The sequence below is a fragment of the Gossypium hirsutum genome, chromosome A12 (assembly GCF_007990345.1).
Source record: "Gossypium hirsutum isolate 1008001.06 chromosome A12, Gossypium_hirsutum_v2.1, whole genome shotgun sequence".
Classification (NCBI taxonomy): domain Eukaryota; kingdom Viridiplantae; phylum Streptophyta; class Magnoliopsida; order Malvales; family Malvaceae; genus Gossypium; species Gossypium hirsutum.
In genome coordinates, this window is record NC_053435.1 from 107,983,975 (window position 1) to 107,998,652 (window position 14,678).

The following is a 14,678-nucleotide window of genomic DNA, read 5'->3' on the forward strand; positions in this document are numbered from 1 at the left end:
ATTAGTATAATATATTTAGCATAGTTTATTTGACTTGCTAATTTAGCCTATAAATAGGTTCTTTTACAACCTTAGAAAATACACCCATTAGAGATTAGAACTAATAACACATTTAGAGAATTTTGTATTTACGTTTTGAGGGTTCTTTGTTTTCGGGTTTTCGGGGTTTAATTTTTATATTCATCTTTTGCACTCTTCGTTCTTTTGCTATTATAGTAAAATTATCTTTGCTCGTGGTTTTTTATCCTCTTTGGAGGAGTTTTTCCACGTTAAATTTGTGTGTTTAATTTCTCAATTTATTTTGTTATTTTTAAATGTTCGTTGCTTAAATCGGGTCGATCCTAACAGACCCAAAATAGCAAGTGGTGCCCCAACCCAACAACCAACACCTCAAGCCCCGTGTCGCAATGCCATTTCACCAAGTTGCGATGTTGTTGTTCGTGTATTGTGGGTTCGTTTATTGTTTTAAAACTAAGATAGAAGGCTACTTCCGTACTTTTTGAGTATTTAAGTCTAAATTAAGTTTGTAACTTTAGTTGGAAGTCAACTAAAATTCCATAACTCTATAAATAAGATCTTAGAAAAGAGACGAATCATCTCCGCTCTCAAATTTAATTCTATTTATGTTTTATTTTCCCATGGATTATTGAACTCCTCTTTTCTAATTGAAGTAATATTCAAAATTCGATTCTATAAGCTTGTGAGATTAAATTGCTCTTAATATTTCTTTGTTCTTTAGTATTTGTGTGTCTAGTTTAATTATAATCGTTCAAGTTTGTTAAATATTCAATTGGTATTTTATAACTTAGAATGATTACTTTGTCAATTAGATAATTAATCGATCAATTGATTTCTAATATTTCTTACGAATGCATGATTATATGTAGTGTAGGCATGCGATCTAACTTAAATAAATTTTAATTATGCATTTGCTAGTTAGAATTGTGTTTCTTTCATTCTCAAGGCTACGATAAATTAAGTTCCAGAGCGATTGTTGTAGGATTGTTTTATAATAAGAAAAGCAATTAATGGCAGCTGTCTTGATTATCGAGAAAATAAGAGATTAGGTTAATTACCATGTGATCATCAGTAACTATAATTGATTTATTAAAAAAATATTGAAATTCATCTTTGCATCAATTAAGTTCTAGAGTTTTCCTCATTTTATTTTTTATATTTTTTATTATTTTTACATTGTTTTACTTCTAATTTTAGTTTTTTAATTCTAAATCCATTATTTATTTTAATTTTACTTATTTGTTAAATAAATAAAATTATCATCGATCTCTCTGAATACGACCTTGTGTGTCGTTTTCTACTAATTCATCTTTTTCAAGTAGGTTTTATTTTTGACGACTTCAATAATCTTACATTAAAACACTATATGTAACACAATCTAAGATTATATCATGTCTTTAACTAAAAATTTATATAAAATTTTTAATTTTCAAGTGATAATGTGATACAATTTATATTTTTCAAGTTCAAGGATTAAAATGAATTAACTTGTCAAGTTCAGGTGTCAACGTAAATAAAAAAATATATAAGTATCAAATTAGACCTAATTGCTAAATTCAGGACCAAAACTCATATTATCCCTTAAAATAAATTTAATTTCAAATAAAAAATTATGTTAAAATTTATTTTAGTACAAATTAAAAACTAAAAGCTTATTTAAACAGGTTAAAAAGAACAACATTTTTTTTTTTTGCTTAAATATGCTCAATTATAATCACTCATCGGGCATCCAGACATCAAGGCTCGTAAGTCAACCGAACCCGAACAAAGATCATTGTCAACCGAGCCCGCGGTTTAATGGAAGGAGATAGGGTCCTGGTACTCTCATAGAGTGCCAATCCCACCTCAAATCTACCCCATTTAATAATCTTATCATAAAATCCGAGTCAATTTAATTCAATTCTAAGTCAGCAACTGCAAGTACCTCTGCATGTTTTCTTTTTACCATCATGATTCATGCATGAGTCATTTTACATGCAAGGTTCATATAAAAATCTAGGTTTTTACCTCTGGTTTTGGTTGTTGTTGTCAACTTTTCTGTAGATCAACAACTATGACGCTGATGTTATCCAAGCTTTTTCGTCCAAGAGCCAACCGAGTAAGCAGTGCAGCGGCAAGTACACTGCGAGAAGGGTATAATGCTTCAGTCCCGTCGTCTTTTTGGTTTGATCGTCCTGCGTTGAATACACTGTTGTTTCCTTCTTTAAGACATTCATGTGCAACCTCGCAAGCCAAGTCGCTAGATAGAACATCCCATAAACCATCACTTGCAAGGATTAAGCACTCGTCTTCTGGTTGTCTCTTTGTGAATGTTATCTCAGGTTCCGATGATACAACCGGTTTTAGGTATTTGTCACCTGCTCAGAATCATAAAAGGTTAAAAAGAGAAAGCATCCATGGTATTTGATGCCAGAGCACGGGCAAATAAAATCCAATGGTGCTTTCGTCTTTTGTGTTAAACAAATCGCCTTGAACTTTGGGATCGAAAAATTAGCCACCTCCAACATGGTTAGGGCTATGACCTAATGTGTTTCTTATGGAAGTACGAGGACATTATCATCATCAACTCTCAACAACAACGCATTACAGAAACAAATTTGAATGCAAATCCAGTAATGACTTCACAATTGTAAGATCATTAGAAAGATCTTTTATTTGAAAATGGAACCTATATCGTATGCTTTGGTTGGTTTTAAGGCATATAACAAGTTTGACACTCTCCAGCAGTGAGAACAGAGAAAAAGTGAAGCAAATACATGACAAAAGAAAACAATACTGCAATGCCTTCCACAACAATTAATGGTGATAGAACGTACCCGGATGAGGAAGAAATCCAATAACACATAAAGATATATTGCAATGCAATACCCCATTTTTATAGAAGCCATAGCTTCCGCAACAATTAATGTTAATACGAGTAAAGCATAAATCAGAATGATAATAAATGGAGAATTTGGCAGGTACTTTTATTATAGAGACTGGATCAAGTCAGTCCCTAAACGATTAAATGGATAAATTTAATCATTATACTATTAAAAAGAATCAACTAAGACCAAGTTTCAATACTGTTAACAATTACTGTTCAAAAATATGGATTACTGTTTAAGAGAGTTAGTATTTTGAAAGCCATTTATGATTCTACAAATTGATTCTGTTGTTTGGAATTGAATGGTAAATGAAGAAATAAATTTCATGTCATTTTTTAAACCATAAATGTTAGCCTTTATTAGATTTTTTTTAATAGTATTAAATTAGGGCTTAATTTGATATAATCTGTATAACATAGATTTCAAGGATAATAAACTGTTAAAGCTAGAGAGAAAAAAGGTTACCTATTGCCCTGGACATCGCAAGAATGCCTTCAACTCGTGCTCCATTAACAAAGATAACCCGACCTCCAGCAGCTTCAATCCGTGCAAGTTCATCTGGTCTGTCAGGCTGAAAAAGTGAAACCAATGTAGAAAATATGATCAAATAGTACTTCATTTTATTGGAAGAGAAAAAAAAGAATACGAAAACAATAGTTTTATGTTTAAAAATGTCAATAAAGAATTTCATCAATTGAAAAGACAGACACCTGTTCAGAGAATATCTTATTAATTAGTATTATCGACTACAGCTAGTTAATATCTTTTAGTTATAACTTTATAAAAGAATCAATAAACTAAAGATTTCTTAATATAAATCACAAATTTAAAAAAGTTAAAATTATATATAACATTCCAATAAGATTATAAAAAAAGGTCAAAAGTGATAACTTATTTGGCAGTTTATAATATTTGATTATTTTTCTAAGTACCAGATGTCAGCGAAATGTTGGGGATTGCCCACACACCATCAAAGCTCGAAGACAATGGCAAAAAAACAAAAAGCGAACCTTATGATCGAAACTTAGGGGTATTGCCTTCCCGCCGCGATAGAGGACGGCACGTGAATCACCGCAATTGGCGACGACGATGTGCTCCGGCGTTAACAAGACTACCACGGCGGTTGATCCACCGAGGGCCACCTCCATCGAGTGGCATCCACAATGGTGTCCCACGCTCCCGCACGCGCACGTGTTTGTCGCCACCGCATCCATTCTCTCAAAGCTCCTTTTCATCGAGCTTCGCCACCTCTTTTCACGCTCCTCCTCCCCCGCCGCCGCAGCCTCTTGTGAGCTGCCGTCTCTCCCGCGCTCGCTCTCTCTCGTGCAACCCACTCGCATCAATTCTTCCTCTACGAACACGTGCATCTTTTCCCTGCACAGTGCTGCCACCTGCAGAGGGAAAAAAAGATTTTAGAAAGCTATACTCAGAAATCAGATTGTAAACTGACAAATTTACCCCTACGATAAACCTGCCCATCTCTGCTGCTATGGACAAAAAAGAGCAAGCGAGCGCCATTTTTTTAATCTGGAACCTTCTTTTTATTTTCAAAATTCTTTAATTTAAAAAATTAAATATTAATACATTAAAGCTTTACATGAGGGCCACCATGACCGTCATAAACAGCGAAGAAATGAACAGGTCTCCGACGATTAATATCAGGCCGGCAGAGTTCAGTCCGAACAGAAATAGCATCCTCCATCTCACGTGATCTCCCGGAAATCGACATAGTTCCGTAAACCGGCCCGTTATTCAATTCCGCTCTCGACTTCCGGGCCATAGATTCCTCCTCGCCAGAAGAACTATGCATACTGTTAGTCACTAACAGATCACCGGCTTCCAGCACATGTAGCCGCTTCCCTTCACGACCGCAATCTGAACTCTCCGCAGGATCCTCCGTTGGGCCCAGACTCCGTAACGCTCCCGATGCCGAGACAGCAGCATGCCTCCTCATCTCAATCCTTCTTCGCCGTCGTTGCCGGCACTTCGCCGGCGTATCTTCATCTTCATCGCTCAGCATTCTCCTATAAACCTCCGTCATTGAAAATCTCCTCCGCCTAACATTATTCAATAAAAATCCCCCTTAATTTCTCAATCATCACAAAACCAAAAAAAAAAAATACAAAGGAAACGAGAAGGACAACACAGTGTATATTTTCATTTGTTCAAAACTTATTTGAAACGTATAATAAAAAAAAATGGCAACGTGTAACGTTACGTTCTATTTCTCGTGTAACTTGTAAGCCTTCTACTGGGTAAAGCCAGCATCATGCGAAACTGCCCCTGTTGCCCGAAACACTACCCGTTACCAACCACTATTTGTTTCACTCATGACACGTGCATAACCCAGAAGGACTTTATCTTCCCGTTGAAACGTTAATTTCATGTCTCGTCAATTTCGCGTATCGCGATATATTTGTGGGAAAAAAACGTTTGCTTGGATACTGGAGAGGGTGACACGTATAGGGGAAGCTCCTATAAGTGGCGGCCCCGACCTGTTCGAAATGAAGCAAGTAGGGATGCTGAAAATTTGACACGTGTATATTAATAAAAGTTAGCAGGATGGGCCCTCATGGAATACGTTTTCACTTTCAAATGTTCTTTTCTTTTTTCTCTCTCCTGAAATTGCGCGACCTCGACACACGTGGCGGAATGTGAAGTAACCAGCGCCGCGCAGGTGGTCTGGTGTGGTCCATCCTTGACAGGTTGAGAAAAAGGAAGTGTTGTCCCTTAAACAAAGCTAAGCGTCACAGGCGACTGCGGTCGGCAAAGCTATTTCCGGCGAGGGATTTTTTTTTTCATTTGTATTTGTTTATCGAATTTAAAATATTAATAAATTATATGATTCAACCTTTCGACTAATAAGCGAATTTTAGTACTTATATTTTTTATTCATTTTAACAATTAAATTTAATAATTAAGTAAATATTAATCTTTAAGCTTTAAAAATATAAAAGTTAGCATTATAAAATCGTGTCACAATATCATTTAAAAATAAAATTATATAAACTTTTAAGTGATAACCAGATACAATCTTAAAGTATTATATTTAATGTTTTAATAATTAAATTGTGGGTTGAACATGTCTGACCATCAATTTTTGATACATCATGTGTAATTATATGCATAAGCCTTTGACTCTTATCATATGCATTGCCATGTTTAAGGTATAATTCAGTTCGTTAACTTTAGTCTAGATCGTAGTAGTTCTCAATTCATTTATGCTGTAATAATTTAATTTTATTTTGTGATTATTCAGACATTTTATTTGTGCTGAACTAATTTAATATTTATGATTACTTTCACATATATTTGTACTTTAATTACAGTATACTTGTAACACTTTAAACATCATATAAAATTCATTTTTTTTTTGAAAAAAAAGTTTGTTTATTATCTAGTTGTTATATAATTATTTTTTGAGAAATTTTATATAATTATGATATTCATATTGTTTGTGTTTATTTTATCTACAATATAATAATTAATATTTATTTTACTTACTTTGTATTTAAAAATATGTTTTTATTTTGTTATTAATAATTAAATTTATAATTATTTTTTACTATGTAGAATTATATCTACACAATATTTCAATTATATTTTTATAAATATGCTTAAAAATATGGTTTAATATTTGTGAATAAAGTCATGAAACATTTAGGAATAAGTTAATTTAATTAAAAAATAATTCAAATACACTTAAAGTTTTCGTAATTTTCATTGCTCAATATTTATTTCAAAGAATTTAATTTATATATTATTCGAATTTAAAAAGACGATTTTAAGGGTTAATATTTTAAAAAGTCAAAAAAGCTACAAAGTATTTTTTTTAAATGCCAAATTTAATCAAAGAATTTAAATAATTTAATAAAAAAGAAGGGAAAATCTCAACATAGACACCCCATTCAATCAAATTTAGTTGATTTACTGTCACATTTTCAACCAGAAATTGCATGTGACTTTTCTCCTATACGGTTTGCAAGATTTTCAACATTGTCGAGACGCTCGAAGTTGGAAGTACATAAAAACCGGGGCGGGATTGGGGACACGTGTTAGCCATGTGGGAGTGCTGTCAGACATAAATCGGTGACCAATGGGTCCACTGATTATGTCGTTAGTGCCTTTTTTCTTACCCATTCGATGAAAGCATGAGCTGTAAATTGGACACGTGATAACTTGAGGTTTATTTTTTCTTTGATCGAAGTGGTAGCGTGAGTTGGAGTGGGAAATTGGTCAATAAAATTCGGCATGTGGGGATACGTCATACGTCCCTTATTTCATTTCAAATCAATTCAACATGATCAATTTATCTAAAATTTAAGAAATTTAATTTTAACGTTTTTTAATTAAAATGTGATTTAATCCAAAATTAAAACATCATCTATTTTTAAGTAAGCTCTAAATTAGTGGTAAATTTATATTTTTAATTTAAAAATTATAAAATAATTATTCAACTACTTAAATTTTTTTATTTAAGTTACTTAAAATTTTTTATTTAAGTTACTTGGCTGTTATGTTTTTTTAAGTTTAATTAGTAACCTCTAATTGATGATTTGAAAATCAATATAGTGGATCAGTACCTATCGATGAGTAAGAGAGCATTATTTAGATTTAAGTTAATCTAACAGTCAATGTCGAAAATTTAAGAAGAAAGTTTTTTGGATTTTTATTCGCAGATTCGTGACGTTCAAAACTATTTCATGTAAAAAAAGAATCGAATTGTAGAAGAGAAGAGAAAAAAAAATTTCAATTGGTGTAAGCGATGTATACAAAAAAAAATCATATAACAACTATTTTTACAATTCAATAACTTAAACAAACTAATAGTTGACATTCGAAAATAACCTTAATCATTAAACACATTAATTAAAAATATGCGATGGAATTTAAATTTGAAATATTTACTTGCTAATAAGATTTTAGCACGATTTAGCAAATTTTAATTATTAAAGTTTTAACATCATTGTTTTTAGTATTTAAAATTTTATTTTTTTCTATATTTAAAATCAATTTTAATAGGAATGAAGTAAATAAACTTAAACAGGTTTTATTATAAAAATATAGCAAATTAAATAATTATTTAAAAGAATAACGTGGTTTTTTAATTTTTAAAAAAGTATGGTGTTGTTTTCTCTTAAAGAGTGATATCGCCATGTCAGATAAATAATTTTTGTCACACTTTAAATTAAGAAAATTTCAAATTGTCTCGTATAACACTTATAATAAATATGTTATGATGATAGAATCTCAATAAAATCTATTTATTTTTATAACTTAAAAATCACAATTTTTTAATAATTATTTAATTTACTATAAGTATATTAATAAAACCAAACAATCAAACTTTTTTTATTGAAAAATATTAGAAAAAGAAATGTATTAATACATTGATGATAATGTCAAATTCTGTGGTTCTTGTTCTTGCTTTTTTGCCAATGGGATTTCTTGAATGTTAATGTCACAACAATCATAATTCAAATCAATGAATCTTAAAAAAAAAAGTAAACCAATCAAAATTCAATGACTCAATTTTGGATTGAGTGGTCCGATGGATTGAGTTGAGGTTCTAATGTATTATTCATTGGTCTAATAAAATATTATTGAATTAGATTTTCAATACACCAATCGAAAATCAACTAAATTGAGACAAAAAAAAAACCCAATAATTCAACATGTGGCCATTCATGTTATCTTGTATGGTATGAACCTCAAAAAAGAAAAATCAACAATAATGTTAATGGAAAGTGGTCTAAATACGTATACTTTTGTGATAAAAGTATAGCATGAGTTGGAATGTAATAAGCTATGTGTTGTTAATAGAAGAAAATTTTGCCCATAAATAATAGATATGAAAAGTTCTAATTAAAATTAAATTAGAATTTTATGAGCTATTTGCTTAGTTTTCTTTATTTTATTTTGTGGTATTCATTGTGCCTTCTCTCTTTTCAATTTTTAAATCTATTTTGTGGTATCTTTATTGTATTCACGAGCTGTGATGGATAGATGGCGGTACTTGTTGTTGCTGAACCTCCATTAGCCACCAATAGTTTCTTTTGAAAAGTGGGTTGGTTGTAGATATTCAAATGCTGGCATTTCATCGACTTCTTAACATGTTTTTGTTTTGAGAGTATTTCGGAATAATAAGTACTTTCACGAGCCGATTTAGACCTGTGTTATCTTATGTTTTATATTGTTTTTGTTTGTTTGTTTTTCATTAAGTCTTCGCTTTTGGAGATTTTTGTCTTGTGTTGTAAAAGTTTTTTAGTTTCGCTTTTGCAAATTATTTGAGGGATGGTTTTATTATTGTCCTCTCCTATTTGGTTGATTTTTGGTTCTTTTGTCGATTATATCCGCCGCTTTGGACCATCTGAGATCATTTTTTTTATGTTGATGGGTGCTTGCAATCACTCTAGATATGTCGTTCTTGAGTTGTGGCAAAGTCTACTGTCAATGTGCCGTAATATTCTATTGAGCTAAGGCCGAAGCCTTTGTCATGTTGATAGAGTTTGTCCTTCATCACCAACATCAAGATCTAAAATTGAAAAAATATATGAATTTAAATTTAAATATAACACTAGAGCAATGAATTATCAAAGAGTAATCACTTTCACTAATTTTTATAGAGTTAATTTCATCAAACATTCCTAAATTATGATTTTCGTTTTTGTTTGGTTCTCAAATTTTAAAATATTCTAATTACATCTTTAAACTATCAATGTTATATCAAATTGGTCCTTCTATTGTTGAAATCATTAGTTTCACCATTAAATATGATATAATTTAAAATAAAATTTTTAAAGAAAATTAAAATGTTACCGCATAACTTTTAAAATTAAAAAGTAAAAATAAAATAAAATGGAAAAAAAAACAAAGAGTGAACAATAGTTTATGCAAATGCTTCGAAAACCACGAAATCAAAAAATTTAATATTCATTTTTCTTTATTAAGTTATGTCATGTAAAATCAGACATTTCATTTAACGATTAATTTAACAATTTTAGTAACAAAATGACTTTATTAATATAACATTAATAGTTTAAGGACCAAATTAAAACGAAAATTATAAATTGGAGATGTTTGGTGCAATTAATTCATTTTCATAATAGCTTATTTTGTTAAACAAATTAATTTTATATTTTTCATCTCATAAAAAAAAATAAAAGAAGACGCGCACCGGAGTTCATTAAAACTTTCTAGGGGGAGTGGCATGACAAGTCTTCTAAGTAATCCGAGACCGAATCCTTTATGAGGCCCAAAATCTTATGCCTATAGAAAAATAACCCAACAGCCTTTCCTTTATACACATACTTGTGCTTGAAGGTTGATAACAGATTTTAAAGAGTTCAGGCAAAATTAGGTTTTCACATTCTATTTAAAATATGAGTAAACATTCAATGTCTAAGTTCGACTTCATCTAACTCATTTCTAAATTTGTAATATTTTATGTTATTATCTTTGTGTTGGTGTTTTGTCTCTTTTTTATCGAAAGAGCTGTACAGGAACCGAACTTGAATAAACAAACTTTTGTTCATGTTCATTTGTTTATTTTTAAGTTTGTTTGTGTTCGTTAAAAATTTCAAAATATTTGTTCATTTTTATTTATTTAAAATTATGCGTGTTTATATTCGTCTATTTAATGCTCATGAACATGTTCATTTAAACAATGTTCAAGAACAATATTCATGAACGATAAACAAACAAATAATAAACAAACATATATATATTTAGATATAAAATAGTCAAATATAAATATTAATAATAATATTATAAATAAAAAAATACAAACCAAAATTATTTTATTGATATATGCTAATGGAACAATAAATATGCTTTAAACGAACATAAACGAACTTGTTCATAAACATAAGTGAATTAAACAAGCTTTTTTCATGTTTATGTTTGGTTTATTTAACAAACGAGCTTCAAAACCTTGTTTATGTTCATTTATTTAACTTAATGAACAAACAAAAATCGAACTATTAATGAACTGTTCATCGAACCCTCTGTTCGTTTACAGCCCTATCTATTGAGAGCCATGTTTGGTTCACATAGGAGGTGCCTCGATTGGTTCAAGTGGTACCATACTCCAAGTATGTTGCCTATAAGTCTTAGGTTGGTGGTTCAAGTCTCCCTGTGCACAAGTTAGGTTATCTGCATAATTGTTATTACGCCTTACACTAACACCTCTCCTGTAAGTCTTGCAGTTCAAATCTTCGTAGCTCCACCAACCAAGATGCTCCTCCTTTGTGAACTATACATGGATCTCGACATTGTTAAAGCTCAACTACTAACCCGACAGATGATAAATCAAAGATTGGACCTCTCAATAAATATATTAACATCATACATAAGCCCAACCCGAATTTAACTTAACCCAACTCATAACTACGCGAGGATTACTATGGAATAAAACGGGCTGCCCACACCACCAGCAAGGCCCCGTCTCCCCTCATTCTCTAATATTCCCTAATTAGGTCAAGATGACACATAAGCTTACATATTTTTAAAGAAGATCTCATTATTATGGTATGAAATATTATGAATTACACGTGCCTTGTTCAACTTCATACAAATTGAGAAGGACAATGCAACCCGTGAATGCTGTCACTAAATTCTTTAAAGAAAAAGAACAAAAGCTTTCTTCTTTCTTCTTTCTTCTTTCTTTCATGCTTCACTTTTTTGCTTGTCATCGAATCTGCCATACCCTCTTTTTGTTTGGTCCCATCCATTACCGTCTTATCATCTTATGCTTTTTCTCGTTTCACCACTTCATTATTAGCAAACAACCAAGACCATAAACTTTATGGCTAAGTTTTGGTATTTGGTATGCATGATCACATTCCTCGAGCTGTCAAAATTGGCTATTTCCCGGCCTGAACAAGTTCCAACACCACCACTACCAGTGCTACCACTTCCAACATTTTCACAACTCAAATGGCAACGAAGAGAACTCATAATGTTCCTTCATTTCGGTGTCAACACATTCACAGACTCCGAACGGGGCACCGGCAAAGAAAACCCATCAATATTCAACCCCGTCGGTCTCGATACCAAACAATGGGTCACCGTAGCTGCCGAGGCAGGGATTTCTCTAATGATCCTCACCGCAAAACACCACGATGGCTTCTGCTTATGGCCTTCTAAATACACCCACCACTCCGTTATATCGTCTCCTTGGAGAAACGGCCACGGCGACGTTGTACAAGAGTTCATCGACTCTGTCAAGACCCATGGCGGCGGCGGCATCGATGCTGGGCTCTACCTTTCGCCATGGGATCGTCATGATAAAAGATACGGCCATGATTTGCAGTACAACGAGTATTATTTAGCTCAGTTACAAGAACTGCTTACTAAGTAAGATTCAAAAACCAACACCCATTTTTTTTTCTTTAAATTATATTGATCTTTCTATATATTCTGATCATTGAAACATTTTGACATACATTTGGCAGATATGGGAGTGTGAAGGAGATATGGTTTGATGGATTCAAGGGTAAAGATGCTAAGAACATGTCTTACTACTTCTCTGATTGGTTTGCAATGGTGAGAGAGTTGCAGAGTTCGATCAACATATTTTCCGATGCCGGTCCTGATGTACGGTGGGTCGGGAACGAAAAAGGATTCGCCGGAAACACGAGCTGGTCTACCATAAATAGTACCTTGCTGTCGATCGGAAACGCAAGCATTGGCGAGTAATTTTCTAAACTTTGGAAAAAAATTTATCTTGTATAGATAGAGTAATGATAACATGGTAAGTTATTTTTTATTCGTTTAGTTAAAATAATCATTAATTTTATTTTTTAGGAGATAATTATAATTTTTAAAATTGACAAAATAATAAAATGACTAAATTTAGGCGTTACATATGTAAAATTTGACCAATCTAAAATATGGGTGTTAATTTTAATGTAGGTTAAGTGGATATAGTGCTCATTAACGAAAGCCCTTTCCTTTTTCCCTTATCCCAATCACTTTTTTAGCTTTTCTTGATTAATGATTATTAAAACATGTAATTTAGACTTTCCACCTCTAATTAAACTCCAAGTTTAATTTAGTTGATTTATAAAATTATTTTTAAAATTATGTGAATTTAATTATTTTTTTTGTCCTCGTAACTTATTTGATTAATAGTTGTATCCCATTATATTGCACTACTTTATTAACATTAAATCTATTTATATGCGAATTTTTCGAATATCAAAATCTACAATTATTTTGATGCTCGCAATTTATTTGATTAGTAGCTGCATGCCATTAGTTGGCACTACTTTATTAACATTAAATCTATCCATGTGTGAAATGTGTGATTAAAAGTTCCCCAACTAACTTTTGTATTTTAATAATGCAAGCTATCTCAATACGGGAGATCCAAAAGGAACCAATTGGTTGCCTGCAGAATGTGATGTTTCAATCCGAGAAGGATGGTTCTGGCATAAATCGCAATCACCAAAGAAGTTAAGCCAGCTTCTAGACATCTACTACAACTCGGTCGGTAGGAACTGCGTCATGTTACTCAATGTACCGCCCAATTCAACCGGACTCATATCAGAATCTGATATTCATAGATTAAAAGAATTTCGAGCCGCGATCGATACGATATTCTCCACCAATTTGGCTGAAAAATGTATTGTTAAAGTTAGCAGCCAGAGAGGAGGAAAGGGTGGTGGGTTTGGTCCAGAGAACGTGTTGGATAATGACCATGTATGGACGTATTGGTCACCGAAGGAAAATAAAAACGAGCATTGGATCGAAATAAAGGTACCCAATGGCGAAGAAGGAATGAAATTCAATGTGGTGAGGATTCAAGAACCAATTGGACTAGGACAAAGGATCATAAAGCATGAAATATATGTGGATGGTAAGAAAGTGGTGCAAGGGACCACAGTGGGATATAAAAGGCTACATAGACTTGAAAAGGTACTTCATTGTAGGGCTGTGAGGATTATTGTAAAGGAATCAAAGGGATTGCCTTTGATATCTTCAATTGGTTTGCATTTAGATCCTTATTGGAAACCCTAGAAGCAATTGGGTTTTCAACATTAATATAGTTTAGTTTTTTCATTGGAATAAAGAAATGGTTTAATTGTGCTTTAAGTTCTTGTATTTTTCATACATTTCAAATTTAGTTTTTTTTTTAATTTTGAGAAATGTAATCCTGTTAAAATTCTCAATAATTCATGTTATTATAATGTTTGTTCTTTTATTACATGACTATTAAGTATTTTTACCATTTCAAAATATCACATCAATAAATTTAAGTATTACTAATTAGATCTAAAATTTTAAAAACAAAAAATATAGAAAAAATAAGAATATTTAAAATATATTTTAACCAAATAAATGCAGTATCAATATTTTTTTTCTTACGGGAAATACAGTTCTAAGTATTCTGCAATACAATTTTTTACTCTTGTGTCACACTATCAAACAAAACTTGCTCAATAATGCTTCAAGTTAAAACTTATGTGGTAAGCCCCAAATTACACACACTTCATAAATGTTAGATTGTTTGAGAAGAGTTTTTCGAACGGGTGGAGGAGAAATTATTATATAATTATAATTAAAATGACTTAACTCGGAGTCCAACTTGAAATCCGACTTGGTAATAAAAGACGACAGACATCCTAAAGGAGAATTTTTCTTCTTCTTTGGTCTAGAACACTATCCTCTCTCATTGTGAACCTCCATCTTGACTTCCGTTAATATATTGTATTAATAATTTTAAATCTTTTTTTTGAAATAATATGAAAGAGAAGATGATATTAATACCAATATTAAATTAGATTTGAT

The 14,678-nt window shown here is 31.6% G+C and overlaps 2 protein-coding genes across 2 annotated transcripts; one reads left to right on the forward strand and one right to left on the reverse strand.

Annotated features, from left to right (window-relative positions):
* Positions 1 to 1,887: 1,887 nt before the first annotated feature.
* Positions 1,888 to 5,110, reverse strand: LOC107931062 (probable protein phosphatase 2C 75). The gene is made up of 4 exons (XM_016862846.2): positions 4,483 to 5,110; positions 3,896 to 4,276; positions 3,351 to 3,456; positions 1,888 to 2,375 (listed from the first exon to the last, which is right to left on the reverse strand). Exons 1-4 carry the CDS (start codon positions 4,924 to 4,926, stop codon positions 2,047 to 2,049), a joined length of 1,260 nt encoding a protein of 419 aa, XP_016718335.1. The 5' UTR covers positions 4,927 to 5,110; the 3' UTR covers positions 1,888 to 2,046.
* Positions 5,111 to 11,459: 6,349 nt separating this feature from the next.
* LOC107931058 (alpha-L-fucosidase 1) lies at positions 11,460 to 13,982 on the forward strand. Its single transcript, XM_016862843.2, has 3 exons — positions 11,460 to 12,242; positions 12,341 to 12,580; positions 13,238 to 13,982. The coding sequence occupies exons 1-3, from the start codon at positions 11,692 to 11,694 to the stop codon at positions 13,905 to 13,907; spliced, it is 1,461 nt and encodes a 486-aa protein (XP_016718332.2). The 5' UTR covers positions 11,460 to 11,691; the 3' UTR covers positions 13,908 to 13,982.
* The last annotated feature ends 696 nt before the right edge of the window (positions 13,983 to 14,678 follow it).